Source organism: Neodiprion virginianus, chromosome 6 (genome assembly GCF_021901495.1).
Source record: "Neodiprion virginianus isolate iyNeoVirg1 chromosome 6, iyNeoVirg1.1, whole genome shotgun sequence".
NCBI classification, from domain to species: domain Eukaryota; kingdom Metazoa; phylum Arthropoda; class Insecta; order Hymenoptera; family Diprionidae; genus Neodiprion; species Neodiprion virginianus.
Window position 1 is genome coordinate 14,035,771 of NC_060882.1, and position 22,313 is coordinate 14,058,083.

Genomic DNA, 22,313 nt, shown 5'->3' on the forward strand with positions numbered 1-22,313 from the left:
GACCGGAATTTAGACTAACTTCATCTTCATTCTACCTCCTGGTCACGAACTTCTTTCATATATACATATATATATATATATTATAATTTTCAATTTACCTTTAAAGAAAGAAATTTAAAAAAAAAATTTTTTTTTACACTAGTTCAATTTTTTTAAATCATATATGATTATTGGGAGAATCCTATATATTTTTTAATCATCTGGTCACATATTAATTGAAATAAAAATATTATTCATTAGAAAAATGCCATTTAATTTACTTTATGAATCGTAAATTTGGAACATTTATACAATGGATGAAAACTTATTGTGAAATTGAAGGAAAACATCCAGATAGATGAATGATTATTTATTCAATTTCATATTTTTAATTTTCAAGAATTAATTATTCCCCGATTTAATAAAAATAATTTATCTACGTTAATCATTTTTTATTTTATTAAATTATTTAACTTAATTACCTTCATTTATATTCTATTCTATCAATGTATGATATTATTGTATAATAATAATGTGTAATATTCATGTATAATATTGATGTACATGTATATATCAATATGTATTAAAATTTTTAATTTACTTTCATAAAAAGAGAAAATTAAGAAAAAAAATTGTTTACATCAGTTTAATTTTTTAAAATTTCAGATAATTATTCAAAAAATCCTATATATTTTTCAATTATCTGCTCACATATTAATTGAAATGGAAATATTATTCATTAGAAAAATGCCTTCTAATTCAGTTTATGAATTGTAATTTGGAACATTTATACAATGAATTAGAACTTATTATGAAATTTAAAGATAACAAACGGATAGATAAATGATCATTTATTTAATTTCATATTCTTGATTTTTAAAAATTAATTATTCTTCAATTTAAGAAACATAAGTTATTTACATTAATCATTTTTTATTTTATGAAATTATTTCACTTAATTACCTCCATTTATATTCTATTATATTAACGTATGATATTATTGTATAATAATAATGTGTAATATTCATGTATAATATGAATGTACTAGGGGCTTCGCCCCTGCGCGCTTCGCGCGCCAACCCCATCTCGGCGCTACGCGCCTCGTTGTTCGGCGCTTCGCGCCTCACTATTTCCTTACGCATTGTCTAGTAGACACGCGAATTCCGTCATGTTGATTTGATGACAGGTCTGCACTTGCTGTCCACTTCAATTCCTTCTGTGCTTACTTTCCTTTTTTTCATCAATCTAAGCTTCCATTCATTGGTTTAAAATTGGTGTTCCTTCTCTATTGATATCGATTTATCTCCTTGACTTGCTGAATTATTTTTGCTACCGCTCTGCTCGTTATTCTCCAAAATCACCTTCTTTATATTATTTTTTGCTCTATATTTGTGTTGCTGTTCACTCCGCAAAACACCTCTTTCTCTTGTGGTTAACATAGATCCTAGTCGTCCTCTTGCCTGGTTATAGAAATATTTGTTCATTATTCTTCTCTGGCTTATTTGGTTATGTGCACTTACAATTTTATTTTCCTTTTTCTTCTGTGATACGTCCGACCATCCACCGTCTCCATCGCCTTGTCTGCTGGTTGAAACTCCTCCTTTCTGTTCGTTAGTTGAAAAGCCAGTATGATATTTTTTGTTCGCTTCCCTATATTTTCGCTGCTGTTCTCGTCGTCTAATTTTTCGCTCTTCTATGTCCACCGCATTGGTTGGTCGTCCTCTTGATTTATTTTCCAAATCAATAATCACAATCGATTCTTCTAATTCTTCGACACTCTTCGTTGAATCATTTTTACTACCGTTCTGCCGGTTATTCTCCAAAATCACCTTCTTTGTATTATTTTTTTCTGTATATTTGCGTTACTGTTCATTCTGCAAAACACCTCTTTCTCTTGTGGTCAACATCGATCCTGGTCGTCCTCTTACCTGGTTATACGAATATTTGATGGATATTATTCTATGGCTTATTTGGTTCTTCGCACTTACAATTTTATTTTCCTCTGTCTTTTTTGATACTTCCAACCATCCACCATCTTCATCGCCTTGTCTGCTGCTTGAAACTCCTCCTTTCTCCATTGTCATCGTAAATCCTGGCTGTCCTTTTGACTGTTTGGTGATATATTTAGATTTACTATTATTTGATTAGTACTTTTCATACTTATTACTCACTATCTGAATTTTATTTTGGTTCTGTAAGACATCAAAGTGTCCACTGTCTGCGTCGCCGGTGAAGAGTAGCAAAATTGTGTTTCATTTTGTGATCCGATCCGGTGTGGATGAATTTGTTCTTCGAGATACACGATTAAACATATCTTAAAAATGTCCGCAGCTGCAGCTAATTCTGCTTCTCCCCCGTATATTAGATTTTTATTCATATGTGATTTGTAATCACCAGGTGACCTAATCACAGCACCGTTTGACTCATTACCTGTAATAAAACCCGCAACTGTAGACCAATTATCCACCATATTTGAAACGATACTCAGTCTCACCTCTGCGTGTCGATCTTGAGTGCCGTATACACAATACGCCAACGCGCGAAAAAGACAATTCCCGTCGGGAATCATCTTGATAATTTTCGTTTGCATGTTCATTTTTTGCGTGTCAGAAACAAATACCTATAAGATATTTGTCAAAGACTGTCATAAACAGCCGATGACAGCTGTCAAAGGGTTTGCTAGATGCATTTTGTTTTGTTTTCGGGATCTCACCCCACCGCCAACTTCATGCGTATACTATTGTTATTATAATCTTTTCTTACTATTGTTATTATAATCTTTTTCTACGTTTATTTGTTTGAAACTTTTTTATTAGATAGAGATATATATATATATATATATATATATATATATATATATATATATTAAAATTTTTAATTTACTTTCAAAAAAAGAGAAAATTGAAATAAAAAAATTTTTTACATTAGCTCAATTTTTTAAAATTATAGATAAGTATTAAAAAAATCCTATATATTTTTTAATTATCTGTCCACATATTCATTGGAATAGAAATATTATTCATTAGAAAAATGCCATTAATTTACTTTATGAATTGTAATTGGGAACATTTATACAATGGATTACAACTTATTATGAAATTTAAAGAAAACATACAGATAGATAATGGATTATTTATTTAATTTCATGTTTTCAATTCTTAAAAATTAATTATTCTTCAATTTAAAAAAAATAATTTATTCAAATCAATCATTTTTTATTTTTTCAAATTATTTAACTCAATTACCTCCATTCATGTTTTATTATAATAATCCTTAATAATACTGTATAATATTCATGTATAATATTAATGAATATATATATATTATAATTTTTAATTTACTTTTAAAAAAAGAGAAATTTTTAGAAAAAAAATTTTTTTTACATTAGTCAAATTTTTTAAAATTGTATATAAATATCAAAAATTCTATATATTTCTCAATTATCTGCTCACATATTATTTAAAATGAAAATATTTTCTCATTACAAATATGCCATTTAATTGACTTCATGAATTGTAATTTGGAACATTTATACAATGGATTAGAACTGATTATGATATTTAGAGAAAACATACAGATAGATGACTGATTATTTATTGAATTTCGTGTTTTTAATTTTTGTCGATTAATTATTCTTCAATTTAAGAAAAATAATTTATTCAAATTATTCATTCTTTATTTTATTAAATTATTTAACTTGATTACCTCTATTTATATGCCATTATATTGATGTATAATATAATTGTATTATAATAATGTATAATAATAATGTATACATATGTATTATAGATTTTGATTAACTTTTAAAAAAAAAATGTTTAAAAAAAAAAATTTTTTTTACATTAGTTAAATTTTTTAAAATCATATATAATTATTAGAAAAATCCTATATATTTTTCAATTATCTGCTCACACATTAATCGAAATGAAAATATTATTCATTAGAAAAATGCCATTTGATTCACTTTATGAATTGTAATTTGGAACATTTATACAACGGATTAGAACTTATTATGAAATTCAAAGAAAACATACAGATAGATAAATGATTATTTATTTAATTTCATATTCTTAATTTTTAAAAATTAATTTTCCTTTAATTTGAGGAAAATAATTTATTTAAATAATTCATTTTTCATTTTATAAAATTATTCAACCTAATTACCTCCATTTATATTCCATTACATTAATGTATAATATTAATGTATAATAATTATGTAAAATAATCATGTATAATATTGATGTATAATATTAATGTATATATATATATTATAATTTTCAATTTACTTCTGAAAAAAGAAAAATTAAACAAAAAAATTTTGTTAACATTAGTTGAATTTTTTAAAATTATATATAATTATTCAAAAAATCCTATATATTTTTGAATTATCGGCTCGCATATTAATTAAGATAAAAATATTATTCATTAGAAAAATGCCATTTAATTACTTTATGAATTGTGATTTGGAACATTTATACAATGGATTAAAACTTTTTATGAAATTTAAAGGAAACATACAGATAGATAAATGATGATTCATTTAATTTCATATTTTTAATTTTTAAAAATTAATTATTCCCCAATTTGAGAAAAAGAATTTATTTAAATTAATGATTTTTTGTTAAATAAATTATTCAACTTAATTACCTCCATTTATATTCTATTATATTAACGTATTATATTAATGTATAATATTAATGTTCAATATTAATGTATATATATATACTGTAACGTGGCATTTTTGATGCCCGTTACAAGGGGCTTCGTGAACCCTGGGCGGGACCAAAAATTTAGGAATTTCCGAAATTGAGTCGCGAAGTTTTTGAAAAAGAGCGCCAGGACTAGAGTCACGCATCCGAAACTACGAGAGGGGACACCTTAGCGACCAGCGTAAGATATTTCAGGTTTTTTTTTTGTTTTTTTATTTTTCGAGCTACAGCGGCATCAGGCAGGAAGTCGACACCGAATTCGAGGAAATTGCGAAGTGGCGGACTAGCGACAATTGCGAAGAAAGGATGTCGTGGCTGCGGAGGGGGAGCCGACGCAGATCCCCGCATCGCGGGAATCCAAGGTGGACGCGATTCCCGCTGGCGGCCAGCGCGCCGTAGCCTCTTCCCCTCCACACCGCCAACAATTGACCAGCGAACTTGCGACGGACCGACTAGCGACGAGGGAGCACCACGCTTACCGCCAAGACGTCATGGAGCTGCGCGGAGGACGAGATTGCGAGCTAGCTTCAAGTTCTGCGCAGCGATGCTATCGAAGGTGCGCGTCTAGTTGCGCGATCGACGAAATCGATGACGGATCGATTATTGCGTATTCTTGTGGGTATGACGTCACGTATGGGATAGCGTATCGAGATCCGTGTTGCGGCAGATCGTAGGTTTTTGAAACCACTCTAGTTCTGGCGGTCGTGATTAGTGGTCACGTTTTGGGGGAGTTTCGCGAAGCAATGGAGTCGCCCAAAAATCGCGAGGGGAATGGAAAGGGGGTTGCAAGAATGTAGAAGGTAAGCGCTGCTTCTATCCCCGCGATTGAATTTCGAGCATAATTGCGAAAAGGCTTGCCGAGTAACGGATAGCCGTTTTGGATTTGCGTTGTAGAGAAGTACTCGGAATTCTTTTGCCGATTCTTTTGCTTGATGACCGTAGCCTGAGTACGCGGGTTAGAGTAAAGTAAATTTTGAGTTTCTGAAAAAGTTGAGTAGAGTCACGGGTTTTAGTTGAATCCTTCTCGTTAGTGAAACCAAGTATAGCCGAATTTCGCCGTACCGGGTCGAGCCGCGTTATCGTTTTTTTTTTTTTTTTGTTGTGTCACCTCTCGAGTAGGTCGGGAAGTACCGAATTGGAGTGCTCGGATTAGCGGGTAACGTTTTGGGGGATTTTGAAAAGAATTAAGTTCGGATGCGTCGCGATTGCGTATAGTTTAGGTTACGTTTAGTTGCGCCTGCATTGAGTTCCGTACCCGTTATTTAAGATAATGTAGTTTGAGTTGCCTTACTTTGAGCTTGTCTTTAGTTGAAGTTAAATGTAGTGATGCTTGCGCTTAGTTAAGTTTACGTTTAGTTAAGATAGTGTTTTGTCGAGGTTAGGTGATGTATAGTCAAAATTGCCGTTGCGTTGAGCAGCAGTTGAGACGAGAAGTTTGAGCATTGAGTTTTAGTTGCGTTTAAAACATAGTAGCGTTCACGGATTCGTTGAGATTTAGGATAGCTCGCGGTAGCGTCGAAGCTCCGAGTCGGGTGAGATCTCGAGTGAGATTGAGGACGCCGTCTGTTCGGTAGCTCGACGGCGCACCGTCGAATAATTAGTTTCAGTTTCGTTTCGAGCAATAATCGCCATGGAGAACAAATGGCGAATTTGCAAATTAAGAATTGCGTATGAGGATTTTGTGATCGTCGAGGGACGTTTTAGTTAGGGAGCCGCGAGCTCATTAGAGTAAGAAATAGAGTAGGTTACGTGTAATTTTCTGTTTAGTTTTAGACTCGCGATGAGCGATTTTGGAATTATATTTTTTTTTGTTTTGTATCACCGCTATTGTGAAATATAAGATTTTATTTTACATTTGTTAAATAGCGTGTGTATTTCGAGTGTCTCTCTCTCTCTCCAAAAATTACCCCTCCCCTCTCCGCGGTACTGAGCTATCGAGCATATGCCCGAGGAATAGCGTATTAATGATTTCGAGGCGTGTTAATCACGCCAGGCGCCCAACAAAAACTTTGCGATATTGTTTTAGATCCAGGGTACATCGTGGACGCCAAATTATTGTGCACGCGGTGAGTTCTCGGTCATTTTCTCCGAGTGACCGAGGAGCGGGAAAAATCCACGTCACAATACATATATTATAATTTTTGATTTACTTTCAAAAAAAGTGAAATTAGAAAAAAAAAAATTTTTTCACAGCAGTTAAATTTTTTAAAATTATATATAATCATTAAAAACATCCTATACATTTTTTGATTATCTGCTCACATATTAATTAAGATAAAAATATTCTTCATTAGAAAAATGCCATTCAATTCACTTTATGAATTGTGAATTGGAACATTTATACAATGGATTAAAACTTTTTATGAAATTTGAAAAAAAACATACAGATAGATAAATGATCATTTATTGGATTTCATGTTTTTAATTTTTACAAATTAATTATTCTTCAATTGAGAAGAATAATTTATTTAAATTATTCATTTTTCATTTTATCAAATCATTTAACCCAATTACCTTCATTTCTATTCTATTATATTAAAGTATAATATCGATGTATATTAATAATGTATAATATTAATGTATAATATTCATGTATATATGTATATTAAAATTTTTGATTTACTTTTAAAAGGAGAGAAATTCGAAAAATAAAATTTTGTTCACATTAGTTAGATTTTTTGCAATCATATATAATTATTCAAAAAATCCTATATATTTTTAAATTATCTACTCACATAATAATTGAAATAAAAATATTATTCATTAGAAAAATGCCATTTCATTCACTTTATGAATTGTAGTTTGGAACATTTATACAATGGATTGAGACTTCTCACGGAATTTATAGAAACCATTCAGTTAGATGAATGATTATTCATTTAATTTCATATTCTTAATTTTCAAAAATTAATTATTCCTCAATTTAAGAAAAATAATTTATTCAAATTAATCATTTTTTGTTTATTAAATTATTTAACTTAATTACCTCCATTGATATTCTATGATATCAATGTATAATATCAATGTATGATATTAATGTATAATATTGATGTATATATATACATTTATTTTAAATTTACTTCTAGACGAAGAGAAATTTAAGAAGAAAAAATTTTGTTCACATTAGTTAAATTTTTTTAAATTATATATAATTATTCGAAAAATCCTACATATTTTTAAATTACCTGCTCACATATTAATTAAAATGAAAATATTAATCGTTAGAAAAATGCCATCTAATTCACTTTATGAATTGTAGTTTGGAACATTCATACAATGGATTAAAACTTATCATGAAATTCATAAAAAACCATACAGATAGATGAATGATTATTTATTTGATTTAACATTTTTAATTTTTAAAAATTATTTATTCCTCAATTTGAGAAAAATTATTTATTTAGATTAATCATGTTCTGTTTATTCAATTATTTAACTTGATTTCCTCCATTCATCCTCTATCATATTAATGTATAATATTAATGTATAATATTGATGTATAATATTAATGTATAATTTTGATGTATATATATATATATTTATTTTTAATTTACTTTTAAAAAAAAAGAAATTCAAAAAAAAAATTTTTTTTACATTAGTTAAATTTTTTTTGAAAATATGTATAATTATTCAAAAAATCCTACATATTTTTAAATTATCTGCTCACATATTAATTGGAATAAAAATATCAATCATTAGAAAAATGCCATTCAATTCACATTATGAATTGTGATTTGGAACATTTATACAATGGATTAAAACTTTTCATGAAATTTAAAGAAAACATTCAGAAAGATGAATGACCATTTATTAATTTCATATTTTTAATTTCTAAAAATCAGTCATTTCTCAATTTGAGAAGAATGATTTATTCGAGTTCATCATTTTTTGTTTAATAAATTATTTAACTCAATTACCTCCATTCATATTCTATTATATTCATGTGTAATATCAATGTATAATATTAATGTATAATACAAACAACAGGAATTAACAGGAACTTGGACTATTGATAAACGCAAATCATTGATTCCGCAACGTTTCGACCATTTTATTTGGCCTTCTTCAGGCGTCTATAAACATACATATAAATACCAAATATTTTAAACACAACGCATAATACATATAACAAGATTATACAATTAATAGCAAATAAATTTACCTCAATTTATAAGCGTAAACAATATAAATCTTCTTATACAACTTCATTAGCTCCTCATAAATAATTAACAAAATTCAAAAATTTATTAATTAAAAAGAACGCAGCTAACAGAACCGACTTGTACATGTAAATAAACTGTCGACCGCAGTCAACCTCAAAATATACATAAATGAGGAAACAGTAAGCGAATGAAGCGCCCTTGTTTCCCACATTCACCGCCGCGGGAATTCAAAACAATACTCTAAAACATTTCTACAATATCTGAGTCAAAACAAAAATTAAATACATTAAAATAGTCTAAACATTCAAAATAAAGTAAAACTAACGTGCGTCACCAAGATAATCGTTATAAACCGATAAAATCTCGTTGTACATTGCACTCAGATTCTGGGTGTCAGTACGCTTGTTTACCGTGTCATTAAGTTTAATCCAAACCATTTCACTAACCGATCTTTTTAACCAGTTATTCTCTAAATCTAAGATCTTCGCTTTGTCAAAATCAAACCCATGACCCGAGTCGAAGTAATGTGCGGCCAGCGCTGTTTTGTTCTCATCCAAGATTTTAACATTCCTACAACTATTCCTATGTTGGTAAATCCTATTTTTTAAATACTGTTTGGTTTGACCCACATAACAAAGTCCACAAGAGCACGGGATCTTGTACACTACACCTGCTCTTTGATCCTGCTGCACTGGATCCTTTAACTTAGTGTATAATGATTTTATTTTATACACGTTATAATAAGCCAGCTTTACATTAGTACCTGTAAAACAACTATTAATTTTATGTGACAAGCCCGGAACAAAAGGAAACCGGCAGTACTTGATGAAATTCGTAGGACGAACTCCACCAACCCCACCATTTGCTTTATTCTCTTTAAACTTAATGATAGCTGCACGAACAAACGATCTTGGATAACTGTTATTAGTTAACAACATCTCAATTTTTTGATAATTGTCCTCATGATACTCCTCGCTGACTGTGGCTGACTTATCCGCAGTGAAAGAAAATCTGAGATCTAAAAGTATCAACATTTTATCCAATTTTTGTAAGGGACAATCACGTTCTGAAGACCGTCTAATGTTAAATAAAGATTTAATCGTTACAAAAAAGTTTTTGAGAGAAAATGAAGATTTAGTGGTATCAAGATCAGACAAGGGGAACTCAACTGTCATCATGTTCCGAGAAGAGTACGAGAGAGAGATGAGCGCACTAATTAGTGACAGGACAACTTACCTACCTCTTCATAGAGATCCAACTCTAACGTACCAAAAAAGAGCCAATAACCTGGTGGCGGAGCTAGCATCTTCGGGTGTGATTGACGAAGCTGAAGAGAAGAACCTTCGGTCGAGCTATACTCGAGCACCACGGATATATGGACTACGTAAGACGCACAAACCAACTTGCAAGTTACGTCCGGTAGTGAGTTGCATACAATCTCCTAGCTATAAGTTGTCGCGAGTTGTACATGAAATTTTGACACCGGTTGTGGATACTTTTAGTTTTAATTTATTAAATTCTTTTCAATTCGTTGATTTTATTAGAGACGTTGAATTACATATTGATTATAGATTGATATCACTTGACGTAGTCTCGTTGTTTACAAATATCCGTAAGGATTTAGTATTGAAGGTCATTAATGAATCTTGGGACAACATCAAACATTTAGTTAAAGTTCCTAAATATTTGCTTATTAAACTTATAGAGTTTTGTTTTGAAACCAGTTATTTTACGTATAATGGGGTGTTGTACAGACAGGTTGAAGGTTGTAGTATGGGCAATCCAGCTAGCCCGGTGTTGGCCAATATTGTTATGAATTATGTGTTACAACAGATAATTACGGTCCTCCCGTTTAACATTGCGTTTATTAAATTGTACGTAGATGATACTATCGCTGCAGTCCCTGAGACGGAATTAAACAGAGTCTTGGAGTTGTTTAATAGCTTTGAAGAGAATATCCAGTTCACCATGGAAGTGGAACAGAATGGTTGTATTCCATTCCTAGATATCATGGTTGAAAGATCCAACAACCATTTGAAGACTAATTGGTACACCAAACCAACTAGTTCAGGAAGAATTTTGAATTTCTGTTCCAACCACCCAATGTCACAGAAAGTGGGAATGATTCATGGTTTACTGGATAGAATGTTTAGACTTAGCAGCGAGGAGTATCATGAGGACAATTATCAAAAAATTGAGATGTTGTTAACTAATAACAGTTATCCAAGATCGTTTGTTCGTGCAGCTATCATTAAGTTTAAAGAGAATAAAGCAAATGGTGGGGTTGGTGGAGTTCGTCCTACGAATTTCATCAAGTACTGCCGGTTTCCTTTTGTTCCGGGCTTGTCACATAAAATTAATAGTTGTTTTACAGGTACTAATGTAAAGCTGGCTTATTATAACGTGTATAAAATAAAATCATTATACACTAAGTTAAAGGATCCAGTGCAGCAGGATCAAAGAGCAGGTGTAGTGTACAAGATCCCGTGCTCTTGTGGACTTTGTTATGTGGGTCAAACCAAACAGTATTTAAAAAATAGGATTTACCAACATAGGAATAGTTGTAGGAATGTTAAAATCTTGGATGAGAACAAAACAGCGCTGGCCGCACATTACTTCGACTCGGGTCATGGGTTTGATTTTGACAAAGCGAAGATCTTAGATTTAGAGAATAACTGGTTAAAAAGATCGGTTAGTGAAATGGTTTGGATTAAACTTAATGACACGGTAAACAAGCGTACTGACACCCAGAATCTGAGTGCAATGTACAACGAGATTTTATCGGTTTATAACGATTATCTTGGTGACGCACGTTAGTTTTACTTTATTTTGAATGTTTAGACTATTTTAATGTATTTAATTTTTGTTTTGACTCAGATATTGTAGAAATGTTTTAGAGTATTGTTTTGAATTCCCGCGGCGGTGAATGTGGGAAACAAGGGCGCTTCATTCGCTTACTGTTTCCTCATTTATGTATATTTTGAGGTTGACTGCGGTCGACAGTTTATTTACATGTACAAGTCGGTTCTGTTAGCTGCGTTCTTTTTAATTAATAAATTTTTGAATTTTGTTAATTATTTATGAGGAGCTAATGAAGTTGTATAAGAAGATTTATATTGTTTACGCTTATAAATTGAGGTAAATTTATTTGCTATTAATTGTATAATCTTGTTATATGTATTATGCGTTGTGTTTAAAATATTTGGTATTTATATGTATGTTTATAGACGCCTGAAGAAGGCCAAATAAAATGGTCGAAACGTTGCGGAATCAATGATTTGCGTTTATCAATAGTCCAAGTTCCTGTTAATTCCTGTTGTTTGTATGATATATCATGGACGTTAATATAATGGATTAATGTATAATATTAATGTATAAATATACATTATAATTTCTAATTCACTTTCAAAAAAAGGGAAATTCTGAAAAAAAATCATTTTTACATTCGTTAAATTTTTTAAAATTATATGTAATTATTAAAAAAATCCCATATATTTCTCAATTATCTGCTCACATATCAATTAAAATAAAAATATTATTCATTAGAAAAATGCCATTCAATTTACTTTATGAATTGTAAATTGGAACATTCATACGATAGATTAGAACTTATTATATAATTCAAAGAAAACATACGGATAGATGAATGATTATTTATGCAATGTCATTTATTTAATTTTTAAAAATCATTCATTCTTCAATTTAGGAAAAATAATTTATCTAAATTAATCAATTTTTCATTACATTCAATTGGTCTCTTAATTACCTCCATTTTTACTCTATTATCCTAACGTATAATATAAATGTATAATAATTGTCTAGAGAGGTGGCAAAAAGATATGGATCATCGACGTGGGATCCGCGAATTAGTGATGAGAACGAGTGTGAATGAAACGAAAGTGATGTTGAGATAAAGAGAGATAATGAATACCGATAATTGAGATTTTTATTGGTTTCGATGAGGCGATACAAACCGGATCGCAAGAGCACGTTACAGAGAGTGAAGATTTTACAGAGCGAGAGAACAAATAGATTATACACATACATGATTTCGAGATAGTAGACAATACATGAGATACAGCTGATGGGTTTTGAGTCGCGACACGGGCAAGCGGCGAGATTTGACGCAGAGACGGCAAGTAAACATTGCACGCGAGTGTGCGTACATGTGCGAGGACGATTTTGAGTGTCGCGAGACACACATTTAACTATTCGATACCTTGCCGAAACATACCGCCCGCTTCGCTATCGGTAACGATCGCGAAATTAGATTATGCCGCCCGCCGTGCGTTATTTATTCTCAGAGTCAATAATTGTCTTGAGAGGACACTGGAAGCACACACAATTTTACGATTGGACGTTTTAACACAGAGGATTTCGTTTTAACGGTCACAACGCGAACAAGACCGTCGGTTCTCGGATGCACTTCGATCACTTTCGCGAGGGGCCACACAGATGTAGGTAGATTTTCGTTTTTTACGAGAACGATGGATCCGATTTTGATGTTTCCGTGATGAGTCTGCCATTTCGAGAGGTTTTGGAAGGACTGAAGATACTCCGTACTCCACCGTTTCCAAAAATGCTCCAGCATTTGACGCGAGTGTTGCCAATGCGATAGCCGTTGAACTGACACCTCGATGAGTGACGGCTCAGGAATTGTGTTCAATGCTGAGCCGACGAGAAAGTGTCCTGGAGTCAAGGCACTTGGATCCCGTGGATCGTCCGAAATAGCGCAAAGAGGTCGAGAATTAAGCGTGGCTTCTACTTGCGTGAGGAACATCGCGAATTGCTCGAACGTTTGAGTAGCTTCTCCGATGACTCGTTTGAGGTGAAATTTGACTGATTTCACTCCGGCTTCCCATTTTCCACCGAAATGAGGCGCGGAGGGAGGATTGAACCGCCACTGGGTTCCGTGTGATGCGAGGATGTTTGCCATTTCTGCGAACTCCTTTGACGATGCAGCGAGAAGACGGCGAAGTTCTGAGTCTGCGCCGACGAGATTCGTTCCACAATCGCTTGCGATTGAGGCACAAATTCCTCGTCGAGATGTGAAGCGTTTGTACGCCGCGATGAATGCCTCCGTCGTGTAGTCCGAAAGTAGCTCGAGATGCACAGCCGAGGTCGTGAAGCAGATGAAGATAACGATATATCCCTTGCATGATTTCGCTTCTCTTCCGCGGGAGGCTCGAATCGAGAATGGACCAGCGTAGTCAACGCCAGGGTAAAGAAACGGCCTTGATTGCGTGACTCGAGACTGAGGGAGTTGGCCCATCTGTTGGCTGCTGAGGGTGGTGCGATGACGCGCACAAGGAACGCAACGATGTATAAACATGCGGATCGGTACTCTTCCTCCCAGAATCCAGTACCGCTGTCGGATTGTAGCGAGAGTGAGTTGCGGACCTCCGTGGAGCGTCAACCGATGATGATGATCGATGATCAATGTGGAGAACGATGATTCGTGAGGCAAGATGAACGGGTGCTTTTCGTCATACGAAAGCAATGAGTGATTCAGTCGACCACCGACTCTGAGGAATCCGTTCGAATCGATAAACGGCGTGAGTCGCGATAGTGGATGACTTCGAGTGAGACTTGAGCTTGTCTCGATTTGGCGAATTTCTTCTGCAAAGTACGCCTGCTGAGTCACCTTGGTCCAAAACAGTTGGGCGTCGCTCAATTCGAGAGTAGAGATCGGTCCGACAGTGATAGACGTGTTTACGCGATTCGATGTCGTCTTCGCGAGGAACCGATTTGCTGCGCGTTTGCACAATGATGTGACTTTGAGGAGAGTCGATAGTTTTGAGTAGCGATCGACGAGATCCCAGATTTGTTGCGGCTCAGCTGTTGCGATGTGCGTCGACAGCCCTTTTCTTTCCTCGAGATGAATGTTTTCTTCCGGTCGCGGAGATAAGGATGGCCAATTGACAGAAGGCTTCGAGAGCCAGGATGGTCCGAACGTCCAAAGTTCTGATTTTTGAAGTTGCTCCGGAGATGTACCACGAGACGCATGATCAGCGGGGTTTTCAAAACCCGAGATGTGATACCAACAAGCGTTCGCGAACTCTTGGATTTCCGTTACGCGATTACGAACGAATTCCTTCCACCGCGATGGGTGGCTTTAGATCCGCGCGAGCGCGACTGTGGAATCCGTCGACAGATAAACCGGGGTGTTTTCGAAATTAGGAGTCTTTTCCACATGAGACATCAACCGGACGAGAAGATTCGCAGCACAGAGTTCGAGACGAGAAATTATCACCTTCTTTAGCGGCGCTACTTGAGTTTTCGCGCACACTAGTGAAACGCGCACTTCGTGAGTGTTGATATACGTTCGCGCGTAGATCACTGCGCCTAATGCACTTTGAGAGGCGTCCGCGAAACCGTGGATCTCTATCCCGAGAGATGCTGAACTTGACCCGATCCATCGTGGGATGGTGATAGCTGAGATGCCTTGAAGATCTTGTAGAAACTCGATCCATCGCAAGGACAATGAAGCTGAGAGCAGCTCGTCCCAGTCGAAACCGAGTGCCCACAATTTCTGCACAAAGATTTTGGCTCTAATCGTGATCGGCGAGAGCCATCCGAGAGGATCAAAGAGCTGCGCGGTTTGTGAGAGAACTTTTCGTTTCGTGGAATTGTCCCGAGTTTGATGAATTTGCGGAGAGAACGCGAACGCGTCGATGTCTGGTCTCCACGCAAGAACGAGAGCCCGAAAGAATGGACTTTGATCGAGATTCAGATGCATCGCGATCTCTTGATGGTTTCGAGAAATGTCAACGAGAGTTTCTGGGTGGCTTGAAGTCCACTTTTGAAGTTCAAAGCCGCCCGCCTTGAGCAATTGATTGAGTTCGTTGATTTTCTCGCGACCTTGATCAACGTCATCTGCTCCTGGGAGGATGTCGTCAACGTACGTGTTCTCGAGAATGACGTGGCTCGCAAAGGGATACTGCTTACCTTCGTCCTGAACGAGTTGATGAAGAACACGGATCGCGAGATATGGAGCGCTTGCAAGACCATACGTTACCGTAGTCAGTTGATATTCTTCAATCGGTGGCTCTGGTTCTTCTCTCCAGAGTATTCGCTGAAAACCTTGGTCATCATTGTGGACCAAAATTTGTCGTTACATCTTGACGATGTCTGATGAGAACGCGACTGGATATTGTCGCCAGCGTAAGAGAACGTCCGCGAGGTCGGTTTGCACTTTTGGACCGACGAGAAGATTGTCATTGATAGAGAGTCTGAGGTTGGTTCTTTGAGACCCGTTGAACACGACACGCAACTTTGTTGAAGAACTGCTGTCGCGAACTACACCGTGATGGGAAAAATAAAACACGCGGGAATTGTCTTCAGGTGTATTGATAGCGCGACGCATGTGCCCGAGTTCACGATATTCACGAAGGAAGCTCGAGTAAGCCTTCTTGAGTTTCGCGTCGCTACCGAACCGTTTCTCTAAACGAAGGAGCATTTGATGCGCGGGATTCCGCGAGTTGCCGAGCTCTACCGAATTGTCCTTGAGCGGCAGCCGAACTACGTAACGACCGGACGCAGTTCGAGAAACCGTTTCGCGAAAGTGTTGCTCACAACGCACTTTTTCGGAAGTTAGTGCCAAAGGTTTCGACACTTCTTCCTGCTTCCAAAACTGCTGCACGAGATCGAGCAGTTCATGATCGAGTGAGCATTGGAAGCCTTGGACTGCGCCATACGAGGGGCTTGCTGCTTCCGCTGAAACGCAGCCGAAGAGGACCCAACGGAACTGAGTTCCTTGCGCGATTGGTGTTTCTGGTGCTCCTCTTCGAACTCCTTGACCAATGATGTTGCTTTAGATGTCAGCTCCGATAATTACGTCGATTTGACTGGGATGTGCAAAGCTTGGATCCGCGAGGTTGAGTCCTCGTAGATGAGGCCAGTCTTCGACGAGAAGTCGAAATGAGGGTAGATACGATGTAAGTCGTGGAAGCACGAGTGCCTCCACCTGACACGAGAACGAGGTGTGAGCACGAGATTGGAGTTGCAATGTCGCGATGCCGCGAGTCACTGCCGATTGATGAGCTCCGACGCCAATGATCGGTATCGTTGCTTGATGCCGACGTAGTCGCAATTGTTGCGCTAGCGACTCCGTGACGAATAAACTTTCGGATCCTTGATCGAGTAGAGCGCGAGCGATGATTCTTTCTCCAGTCTCCGGATTCGAGGCGATTAATTGCACTGTGGCGAGAAGAACTGGAGAGCGCTTGATCATTGTAGGCTGAGCTGAGTGGTTGCTCACCTGAGAGGCGCTATCCGAGATTGGTGCGTTCTGCACTGCAGGTTGCGCTACTGCAGCCTGTCCTTGAGATGTGCCGCTGTTAGCAGCTATCGAGATTGAGAAAGAGTTTCGATGCAGCAAGGAATGATGTCGACCGTTGCACACGCGACACGTTCTGTTGGATCGACAGTCCTTCTGCTAATGTGGACCGAGACAATTGAAGCAAAGCTTTTTCGCAGAAACCACTTCCCTTCTTTGATCCAGAGATTTGTCGCGAAAGGTCGAACAGAACGCGATTCAGTGGTTGCCTTTGCCACAAGCACACGACTGTTCCTTTGATTGCGCTGTATGTGACCTTGTCGTCTGAAGATTTGACCTTCCTTGCGATGAGTGCGGTTTCGACGTCGCGATTTGATTATGAGCATGAGCCTGCTCCACGGCTTCGAGGGTGTGGATGCGACCGATGAGAAACGCCTTAAGCTCCGCAAACGTGGGGGGCTCGAGTTTCTCGCTAACACTTTTCTCCCACTCTTCGAGAGATGCTGGGTCGAGCTTGCGAATCGTCATGTGCACGATAATGTGGTCCCTAATTTCTCGGGACTATCGAGAAGTTCGAGCGCGCCAAGAGCTTCGCAAGTGTTGCTGTGCAAGCTCTTCAGTTCTGATGACGACTTTTTCGTGACACGAGGAATCGCGAAAAGTGTCGCGAGATGAGAATCCGTCAAAAGTCTCTTGTTTTCGTACCGCGAGACGAGAGTTTCCCAGGCTTGAGGGAAGTTTTCTGCGGTGAGAGAAATGTTTTTGATAAGTTGTAACGGTTCATCGGTCACACTGGTTTTGAGGTAGTGCAGTTTTTCCACTTCCAAAAATTGCGAATTTTCGCGAACCATCGACGAGAAGAGGTCGTAAAACGGCTCCCATTCTGAGTAGCTGCCCGCGAAAGTGGGCAGTTCGATACGCGGTAACCGTTTTGATGATCCTCCAGCTGGTGCGTCTTGAGGAGCTGCAGCGGCTTGCACGGTTGCTGCAGGCGCAGGCTTTAGCGATTCGAGAAGATGAAGCATCACTCCTTCGCCACTCAAGAAGTGCTCTTCACACAGCCCGTAATAATCTTTCGCCAAGTGAGAAAGCTTTTTGATCGCGTCGAGTTGATCACCTTTTGCTGCGAACTTGATCTCGCTGATCTTTTCGTGATTCTCTTGGAACTTATTCCAACTTGAATTTAAGGCATTAAGCCGCGACTTCACCTGCCCGTAAGTGATTTTTGCCTCGCCGAGCTGGCGCAGGTTGTCGACGGCACGAGAGAGGCGCCAAATGTAGTCGTTTTCACGTTCGATATGTTCTACGATCGACATGTTGATGTACGAGAGGATTTTAACTCACGCGACGAACTGAGTTTTCACGAACGAGACACAAACACACTGATAGTAGCGCGACGCGATTCACACTTCGAGAGATCGGTGTTGTTGACGCTCAGATCTTAGTCACGGTCACTACAGAGGATACCGCACGTTTGAATTTAACGGACGCGACTGATTTTTGTTGATGGTTTTCACCGATAACGAGATTGTTCACTTTGATAACGTGAACTTTCGCAACTTGATGCACACGCGATAGTTCCGTTTCACTCACTAGCTAATTCGTTTTCCCGTAAGTCGCAACGATTCGAAAGATTCGACTCGATTTGCGAAGAACCAAAAAATGTTTAGAGAGGTGGCAAAAAGATATGGATCATCGACGTGGGATCCGCGAATTAGTGATGAGAACGAGTGTGAATGAAACGAAAGTGATGTTGACATGGAGAGAGATAATGAATACCGATAATTGAGATTTTTATTGGATTCGATGAGGCGATACAAACCGTATCGCAAGAAAACGTTACAGAGAGCGAAGATTTTACAGAGCGAGAGAACACATAGATTATACACATACATGATTTTGAGATAGTAGACAATACATGAGATACAGCTGATGGGTTTTGAGTCGCGACACGGGCAAGCAGAGATTTGACGCAGAGACGGCAAGTAAACATTGCACGCGGGTGTGCGTACATGTGCAAGGACGATTTTGAGTGTCGCGAGACACACATTTAACTATTCGATACCTTGCCGAAACAATAATAATGTGTAATATTAATGTATAATATTAATGTATATTATTGATGTATAATATTATTGTATAATATTAATGTACATATATATATTGAAATTTTTAATTTACATTTTAAAAAAAATAATGAGAAAAGATTCATTGTATCATCGAAAAACAAAAAAAACATTGAATTTTTTTGTAAGTTCAACTTTGACCTCGAATAACTTTTGAAGGAGTGTGACTATCGAAAACTTTGTGAGGCCTTTTTTGTAGAGCGTCAAATTTCCTACAAAAATATGCTTTGGCCCGCTAATTCAATGAGCCGTTGCAAAAATACGAAATTGCAAAATTTAAAAAAATTTATTCCTGTGTTATTTAAACGGGAAATAGAAATTCCCGATGCGCGACCTCTTAATAATAATATTAAGGGCTCTGCTTTTCACAGGCGTCTTTTCACACCTTCTCGGAAGTTTTTATGTGAGGATTTTGAAAAAAAAAATTGGCCGTTTTTTTTGAATCAGCCTAATATATATACATATATATATGTATATTGAAATTGTTAATTTACTTTTAAAAAAAAAAAAATTATGAAATAAAAACTTTTCTCACATTAGGTACATTTTTTGAAATTACATATAATTATTAAAAAAATCCTATATATTTTTTAATTATCCGCTTACATATTAATTAAAATAAAAATGTTATTTATTAGAGAAATGCCATTTAATTTACTTTATGAATTGTAATTTGGAACATTTATGCAATGGATTAGAACTCATCATGAAATTTGAAGAAAATATACAGATAGATAAATGATGACTTATTCAATTTCATATTTTCAATTTTTAAAAATTAACTATTCTCTGATTCAAGAAAAATAATTTATTTAAATTACTCATTCTTTGTTTTATTCAATTATTTAACTTGATTCCTTCCATTTATATTCTATTATATTAATGTATAATTTTCATGTATAATAATAATGTGTATATATATATTAGGGTGGGCCAAAAAAAATGAGTATTTTTTTTTACTTTATACTCTGGAAATCGGTTGCTAGATACCTCTAAAGACGTCTCACCAAATATGAGCTCTTAATTTTGATAACAAGGTCTTCCGCTTCACAATTTTGCATTTTTTCCTGAGTATTAGAAACAAAAATTCACATCTCTTTGACAACTGTTCGTTAAAAAATATCTCTTCTCATATTCTTGTAGGAAATCGAACGCTCTACAAAAAAGGTCTCTTACAATTTTTCGTAAACCTCACGGTTTAAAAGATATCAAAGCTTAAGGTTTGATTATTTTAAGAGAATTTTCTGTTTTGCTTATGAATTTTTTAACTCGCTTACAAAAAATTTCGATGAATTGCACAACTCGTAGTTTTGTAGGAAATTAACTGCTCTACAAAAATGTTGTCTTATGATTTGTCGATTAAGTTAAGCGTTTGAAAGATATTTATCGTCAAATTTCAATGCATACTAATTTTAACAGTTGTTGATGAATAATTCAAAAAATTTCAATTTAATTTATAAGTTTCATGAAAATTTATTCCAATGAGAGTTCCTAAGGAGAGAGAAATGTTTGAAACTATTTTTCTTCAATTTTTTTAGTTGTATATAATATATATTTTTTAATTTTTAATTTTTAATATATATTTTTATACTATTTTTCTTTTATTTTTTTAGTTCTATATAATATATAGAATATATAATATATTAAAAATATTTTAAATTGATAAATTATTATTTATTCAATTTCATATTTTTGATTTTTAAAAATGAATTATTCTTTAATTTGAGAAAAATGATTTATTTAAATGAATCTTTTTTCATCACATAAAATCATTTGACTTGATTACCTCCATTTATATTCTATTATATTAATGTATATGATAAATATATATATATAAATATATATACATATATATATATATATATATATATATATATACATATATATGTGTGTGTGTGTATATATACATATATATATCATAATTTTCAATCTACTTTTGAAAGATAAAAAATTTGAAAAAAAAAAAATTTTTTCAACATATTTAAATTTTCTAAAATTATATATAATCATTAGAAAAATCCTATGTATTTTTGAATTATCTGCTCACATATTAATTAAAATGAAAATATGATCCATTAGAAAAATGCCATTCAATTTACTTCACGAATTGTAATTTGGAACGTTCATACAATAGATTAGAACTTATTATAAAGTTTGAAGAAAACATACAGATCGATAAATGATTATTGATTCAATTCCATATTTTTAATTTCCAAAAATTAATAATCTTCAATTTAAGAAAAATAATTCATTTAAATGAATCATTTTTCATTTTATTGAATTATTTGACTTAATTACCTCCGTTTATATTCCATTATATTAATGTACAATATAAATACATCTAAATAGACATACATATATATGTGTGTGTGTATATATATATATATATATATTTTAATTTTTAATTTACGTTTAAAAACAGAGAAATTTCCACAAAAAAATTTCTTTTACTTTATTCAAATTTTTTAAAATTTTATATAATTATTAGAAAAATCCTATATATTTTCTGATAATCCGCTCAAATATTAATCATAATGAAAATATTATTCGTTAGAAAAATGCCATTCAATTCACTTTATAAATTGTATTTTGGAACATTCAGACAATGAATTAGAGTTAATTATGAAATTTGAAGAAAACATGGAGATAGGTAGATTAATATTTATTTAATTTCATATTTTCAATTTTCATAAATCAATTATTCTTCAGTTTGAGAAGAATAATTCATCTGAATAAATCATTTTTTAATTTATTAAATTATTTAACTTGATTACCTCCATTTTTACTCCATCATATTAATGTATAATATTAATGTATAATAATAATGTATAATATTAATGTATGATATTAATGTATAATATTAATCTATAATATTATTGTATAATATTATTGTATATAAATATTTAAATTTTGCATTCGCTTTTGAAAAAAGAGAAATTTTAAAAAGAAATTATATTTACATTAGTTAAATTATTGAAAATTATATATAATTGTTAAAAAAATTCTATACATTTTTTAATTATCTGATTACATATTAATTAAAATAAAAAAATTATTC

At 34.4% G+C, this 22,313-nt stretch overlaps 3 protein-coding genes and 1 long non-coding RNA gene across 5 annotated transcripts; 1 reads left to right on the forward strand and 3 right to left on the reverse strand.

The window, feature by feature from the left end:
- Nucleotides 1-1,756: 1,756 nt before the first annotated feature.
- Nucleotides 1,757-12,125, forward strand: LOC124307272 (uncharacterized). 2 transcript variants are annotated; one of them, XM_046768791.1, is made up of 3 exons: nucleotides 1,757-1,761; nucleotides 10,638-11,989; nucleotides 12,079-12,125. In XM_046768791.1, the coding sequence occupies exon 2, from the start codon at nucleotides 10,664-10,666 to the stop codon at nucleotides 11,666-11,668; it is 1,005 nt and encodes a 334-aa protein (XP_046624747.1). In that variant the 5' UTR covers nucleotides 1,757-1,761; nucleotides 10,638-10,663; the 3' UTR covers nucleotides 11,669-11,989; nucleotides 12,079-12,125. The 2 variants fall into 2 exon arrangements, with proteins under 2 accessions (XP_046624747.1, XP_046624748.1); XM_046768792.1 differs by lacking the exon at nucleotides 1,757-1,761 and having other exon boundaries at nucleotides 10,126-11,989.
- LOC124307273 (uncharacterized) lies at nucleotides 8,715-9,821 on the reverse strand. Its single transcript, XR_006908774.1, has 2 exons — nucleotides 8,851-9,821; nucleotides 8,715-8,761 (listed from the first exon to the last, which is right to left on the reverse strand). It is a non-coding gene; the product is annotated as an uncharacterized LOC124307273 (long non-coding RNA).
- Nucleotides 12,126-13,157: 1,032 nt separating the features above from the next.
- LOC124307314 (uncharacterized) lies at nucleotides 13,158-17,657 on the reverse strand. The gene is made up of 5 exons (XM_046768839.1): nucleotides 17,399-17,657; nucleotides 16,689-17,197; nucleotides 15,970-16,484; nucleotides 15,105-15,849; nucleotides 13,158-14,780 (listed from the first exon to the last, which is right to left on the reverse strand). Exons 1-5 carry the CDS (start codon nucleotides 17,655-17,657, stop codon nucleotides 13,158-13,160), a joined length of 3,651 nt encoding a protein of 1,216 aa, XP_046624795.1.
- LOC124307315 (uncharacterized) lies at nucleotides 17,654-18,445 on the reverse strand. The gene has a single exon (XM_046768840.1). The coding sequence runs from the start codon at nucleotides 18,443-18,445 to the stop codon at nucleotides 17,654-17,656; it is 792 nt and encodes a 263-aa protein (XP_046624796.1).
- Nucleotides 18,446-22,313: the final 3,868 nt, after the last annotated feature.

Bases quoted from the DNA above. Each gene is read 5' to 3' on its own strand.
- LOC124307272 (XM_046768792.1), top strand. From the start codon at position 10,625: ATGGGCAATCCAGCTAGCCCGGTGTTGGCCAATATTGTTATGAATTAT.
- LOC124307314 (XM_046768839.1), bottom strand. From the start codon at position 17,657: ATGACGATTCGCAAGCTCGACCCAGCATCTCTCGAAGAGTGGGAGAAA. The intron at 17,198-17,398 runs GCAACCACTGAA...CAATCTCGATAG, and splicing joins GTCGTGTGCTTGTGGCAAAG to CTGCTAACAGCGGCACATCT. The intron at 15,850-15,969 runs GTAACGACAAAT...TGGTCTTGCAAG, and splicing joins TCATCAGACATCGTCAAGAT to CGCTCCATATCTCGCGATCC.
- LOC124307315 (XM_046768840.1), bottom strand. From the start codon at position 18,445: ATGTCGATCGTAGAACATATCGAACGTGAAAACGACTACATTTGGCGC.